Below are 5312 nucleotides of genomic sequence, written 5' to 3' on the forward strand. Positions count from 1 at the left end.
TGACTGCGCATTACCTAGATATGCTGTTATTGAGGCAACTGGCTGGAGGAGGGGACGAACGACAAAGGAGAAATGGGAAAGCAAGGTTTGAGTAATGCAGTAACAGAGAGAGGAGGAGTTGCGGAAAGAAAGCGAGAGGAGCACAGGCCGCGTCCCCCGCTGCCTCCCGCAGTGCCGCTGTGCGACCCCAGCTCAGTGCGCTCCCCCGCGCCTGCCCGCCCGCGAGCGGCTCCCCGCGCCGGCCGCCAGGGGGCGCTCGCCCTCCCTCCCTCCCTGCCCGCCGGCCGCCTCGGGGTGCGGGCTGTGGGCTGTGGGGCGCTGCGCGGCCGCGGCCGTCCCACCTACGTGACTTGGGGCAGCGCCGACGTTCGCGGCCTTTGCTGGGCGTATATAACGCGGAGAGCACGCTGCCCCGGCGCTGGTGCCCGTCGGCAGCGCTGCCGGTTCTTTGCTCCGCCAGGTAACGGAGGCGTCGTGCCCTCTCCCCCCGGGGCTGGCAGCCAGGAGGGGGTCCCGTAGCCGTGCCGGGGGTGGGGGGGGGTCCCGGCCCGGGGTACGGTAACAGCGAACCGTTTGTTCCAGGTGCGTAGCTGCAGCGAGGATGAACGCGAGCTTCTTCCAGATACTAAAAGCGAAAAAAGAAGTAAGTTTGCCAGAGACGTTGGTTTTGCGATAACCCCCTTTGGCAGGGTGACGCGAGCTGGCTCAAGCAGGTGCCATTTAATAAAGAGCACCTTGTAGGGGAAATCGTGATAGCAAGGGACATGGTAAATTGAAATTAATGCATTGAAATATAGTAATGTAGAGGTAATATACCTTAACAGGTAATCACACCTTAATTCCTTGTAACTGTCACTCCCCCTACTTGTGGCTCTGTGGCCAGAACACTGGTTCTTAAACTCTTTTCTCCATTTTATGTCTTTCAGCTCATTCCCCTGGTTGGAGTGGTGTCCTTTGCAGCAGTTGGGGCACTCTCTTTTTCTGCCTATTCCATATTCAGCAAATCTGATGTGATGTAAGCAAAATACTTACTGCTTGGCGTTTACCCTAACCTTCTTTGTTCAACAGAGGCGTTTGACCATGATGTTCTGCACCAAAAAAAAAAAAAAAAATCCATGTAGATGTTCCATATTATTTGTAATGACTAAGATATCTGCAGATTGTAAATACCAGAGAAATTAATTCATTTGGAGTATAGTCCAAATTATTTCTTAACTTTTGATTTAATAGATTATATTTTTCTTTGCTTTAGTGTAATAGGTTTTAAATGTTCTTATGAAGAATTTCAAATAATCAGATAGGTAGACAACATGCAGAGAAGTTGCAACCAGGCTATTGACTTATATTCTTATAAAGCACAGCATTTGATAATAGGAACTTACAATAAGTTAGTATTTGAATGGCTTGGCTAATGATTGGAGCTAAGTCCTATATGCTTTAAGCTTTTTGGAATTTTTATATTTACTTTAAAGTGAATGGACTAGACATTTTAGCTGTCAGAGTAAGAATCCCCTTACTTTTTCTCTGTGTCATTATTCCGCTTTGATTTTGCAGCTTGCTTCCCTTATGATAACACATTATACTTGAACAGTGTTGGCTTGTTTGGTGATTTGGAAGCTGCAAATAAAGCAAGCCATCATTGATTCCTACCCAGAATTTAGAACAGAAATGCCCAAACCTGTAAACTTGTGTTTCAGGGAACTACTTACTTCCATGAATAGTTCTACTGACAATAGACTGCTTATATAAGGTGTGATCTTGCCTACCTTTTTCTTAAAGCATAGTACATGTTTGCTTTATCTTCTCTTAAAGCATTAACAAGAGTGGCAATCCAGAACCGTGGGAAACTGTCGATCCTACCAAACCTCAGAAGGTAATTTGTACCAATAATATAGTCAGTACAAATAGCATACATTTCCAACACAATAACTTTATTTAAATGTGTAAGAACTAGCAAAATACTGATGAGGGAAAAAAAACCTGTAAAGCTGGCATACATCTATTTAAAAGTGGAACTAACTGCTTAATTCATTACTTTACATAAAGTAATCTTTCCTGTATTACTTAATGATAGGGATTCAGTTATTACACTCTAGGTTTGATCCTCAGTTTATGGTGTACGTCTGGTTAGTCTTGGTTCCCTCCCCAACATCCATTTACTCAATTCCATTGATAATAGTGGGAATTTGGAGTACAGGGGAAATGCTGTTTACCCTTGCCTTGTTCCTGAATTACAAAATTGACTAAGAATGTTTTTGAGTACTGCAGCCTGAAGGAAAAAAAAAAAATCTTAGTTTAGTAGAACATCTAGAATAAGGAAAAATAAAATTATTTGGCATTATTACTTATTGAATATCCCAGTGATTTTATTCAACAAATTATTTAATCAGTTGCTATTTTTGCTTACTTCAGAAAGGAAAATGTAAAGCTACTAGAAATCCTTCCTCACTGATAGTTGATGTACGATATGGGGAGGGATGGGAGTGGAGTAAATACTTGCTGGGATTTTGCTAATTTCTTTCATATTTTCCTTTGAATTTCTTCCAGCTATTAACAATCCATCAGAAATGGAAACCTATAGAAGAGCTGGAAGATGTCAAAAAGCTCACGAAGTGACAAGTTTCTGTTGCCTCAAAAAGGTACCCTATGAATCTAGTGGAATCACTTCTGCACAAACTTGACTACTGAAATCAGTGTGCGGAAATGCTTCTGCTACATTTTTAGGGTCTCCCTACATTTTTTGGACTCTGGATGAGGAGTTTCATGTTGCCTTAGAAGCTGGCATACAACATCCACACAGTCCAAAAATCTCAAATACTCATTTTCAGTAGTCATTTTATGTCAGATGTTAAATACTCAGACGGAAATTATAGATTGAAAAAGCCTCCATGCTTTTTTGTAGAATTTTGCTTTTCTCAAAATACATTTTGTAATTTTATATACTTTTTAATAAAATATATATTAAATTTTTGCAACATTCCATGTAAATTCCGTAAATGGAGATTACCCAAAAGCCCTTCTGAATTGGGATTCCTGGTCTGCTCCCTTTCTATACTGTATTTCAATGCAGTATACAGACCAAATAGTCATCATAGCCAGAGGATGTCTTTGTATGGCAACATATGTAGTCATAAAGTATACTTGCATTTGTTTTCTATCTTAGATGTGATGACAATTTAAGTCAAAACTAATGTTCTGCTGATAGTAGTAAAACTTACACATGCATTCACCTCAACCCACTGAGTCCCATAGGTTATTTAAGAGTATATTTGAGACTGCAGGATTGGAACATAAGAGTTAAGGAGGGCTAAAAGGGAATTGGAAATGAGATAACTTCTGTTGTATTTAAATATCATTTGTGTTTAAATTTAGAAAAAGTTACTAGAATTAGGAAACTTACATTATCCAAAACTAATTACATAATGTTAATTTTTTCTTTTGTGCAAGGTAGTTCACGTGCAAGCTCAAATGTACTGTGCAATTAAAAATATTTTTAAACATTTCTAGATACATGCTATTAGGGACATCTGCTTGAGCAAAGAGAAAATAACAGATTAAAATTAGGAATGACTCTGTGAAGAGACCATTCCTCTTTACGCATCTGTGTATTTTCCTATGAGTTGGCCATGGAAAGAATGTAATGGGCAGACCCCCAGTAAATTAATGAGGTAATACATGCATCCGATGGTAGAACGGTCTTTTGTAGATATTTTCTGTATGTGGCCCCTTCCAAGCAGTTTCACAATGTATGATACAGTTTCTTTTACAACAGATGTTCAGAATGTATATTAATTTCTGTGAGGAAGAAAGCAAAAGTGAAACTGCTAATTGGGAAAAGTCCCCGTAAGTAAGTAATAGTGAGGTGCTTTAGGTTACTCTGCTGCAGCTAAGACAAAACTGAAGTTAGTAAAGCTGTCTCCCAAATTTTAAGGTAGCTTGGCTTCAGAAGCTTAATGTTTTCTTCAGATTTATTGATGCTGGAAAAGTTAAAATGTTACTTTATCCCATACCTGTGTGCAGATGCAGCATAAATATTTATCAAGTAAGGATGACTCAGCAGCATTTCTGTGTAAGAGAGAACTATTACAAGATTTCAGAATACATTCTTAGCTTTCATTTTAAGGTATGACATTAAAAGATTATTTGATAGCATATAACCACAAAAATCCAGTGCTCTGAGGAATACAAGTTTTGAATATTTTAACAGAAAAATATTTTAAAATATTTTCTGTAAGTTACTCTGTATTTCCGTATTTTTACTGGACTGTATCAAACAAAAAAAAAGTGCTGTGCTCTGAGTTGATGCCTGAATTAAATGAGTTTGTTCTTCAATAAATCTATTGTATGCTCTTTAAATACTATCACCTAAGTATCTGTCAACATTAGGGAAATAAGTGTAAGTAATTTTTATGTAATTTTTGTACTTTACTTTGCAGTGGTATCTTTCAGTAGCATATTAAGCAGTGTGACTGCCATCAGTCACAGGTTGTTGCTTCTCTCATCCTGTGCTGAAGCATAATAGCAAAGGTAATAGAATGTTTTGCTTTGTTAGCTGTTTAATATAGATTTGTGGGGAGGGTATTCACATAATGTGAGAAATCAAATTATTTTTCTGCACTTCAAAAAGATTATGAGTAATGTTAAAGTTTTTGGACAGCTTTGTGTGTTCTCAGACTGTTGTCTCCTGCACAGATGAGGTTTTTTCTTGTAAGTAGAGCACACCAAGAGCAATTACTGTATCTCCCCCCAACTACTCTACACAAATCTATAAAACAATATACAAATTATTTCCTTGTTCTACAGACATCAGAGTTAGGATAGTAAAGATTTAATTGGCTGAATTTTATGAGAACAGTAAGACTTCCATGTCCTGTGTTATGTAAACCCGTGGCTTTTTATTCTATGGACAATTTAGAGACTGTTGAAATAAATTTAACAATGTTCTTTCTTCTCGTCATTCTGTTCTCTCCATTTTGTCTTCTACACGGTCTTTGGTTTGGTTTGGTTTTTTTAAACAATCACTATCTTTATTCACCCTGTCTAGTACTTTTCCATGGAACTGTATCACTTTCAACTTTCATATTACAAAGTTTAATTAAAATGCTTGTCAAATTTTCAAATATAGATTAGAAACCATTAGAAATATTTTTAATGGCTCTAATCACTATTAAAAATGCATTATTAGAATCTAAGATCATGCTTTTTTAACTGCAGGTGGATGACAAATAGTCTATTTGTAAATAGTTTTCTGGAAGAATAGAAGGTTGCTTTCTGCAGTATACATGCAATAATTAATTAATTACTAATTTTTG

The 5312-nt window shown here is 38.0% G+C and overlaps 1 protein-coding gene across 2 annotated transcripts; it reads left to right on the forward strand.

Annotated features, from left to right (window-relative positions):
- Positions 1 to 337: 337 nt before the first annotated feature.
- On the forward strand, positions 338 to 4957 carry COXFA4L3 (cytochrome c oxidase associated subunit FA4L3). Of its 2 annotated transcripts, XM_075764752.1 has the most exons (6): positions 338 to 460; positions 583 to 643; positions 927 to 1015; positions 1813 to 1873; positions 2548 to 2639; positions 3773 to 4957. In XM_075764752.1, the coding sequence occupies exons 2-5, from the start codon at positions 602 to 604 to the stop codon at positions 2614 to 2616; spliced, it is 261 nt and encodes an 86-aa protein (XP_075620867.1). In that variant the 5' UTR covers positions 338 to 460; positions 583 to 601; the 3' UTR covers positions 2617 to 2639; positions 3773 to 4957. The 2 variants fall into 2 exon arrangements, with proteins under 2 accessions (XP_075620867.1, XP_075620866.1); XM_075764751.1 differs by having other exon boundaries at positions 2548 to 4957.
- Positions 4958 to 5312: the final 355 nt, after the last annotated feature.

This window comes from Balearica regulorum, chromosome 12 (genome assembly GCF_011004875.1).
Source record: "Balearica regulorum gibbericeps isolate bBalReg1 chromosome 12, bBalReg1.pri, whole genome shotgun sequence".
NCBI lineage: Eukaryota > Metazoa > Chordata > Aves > Gruiformes > Gruidae > Balearica > Balearica regulorum.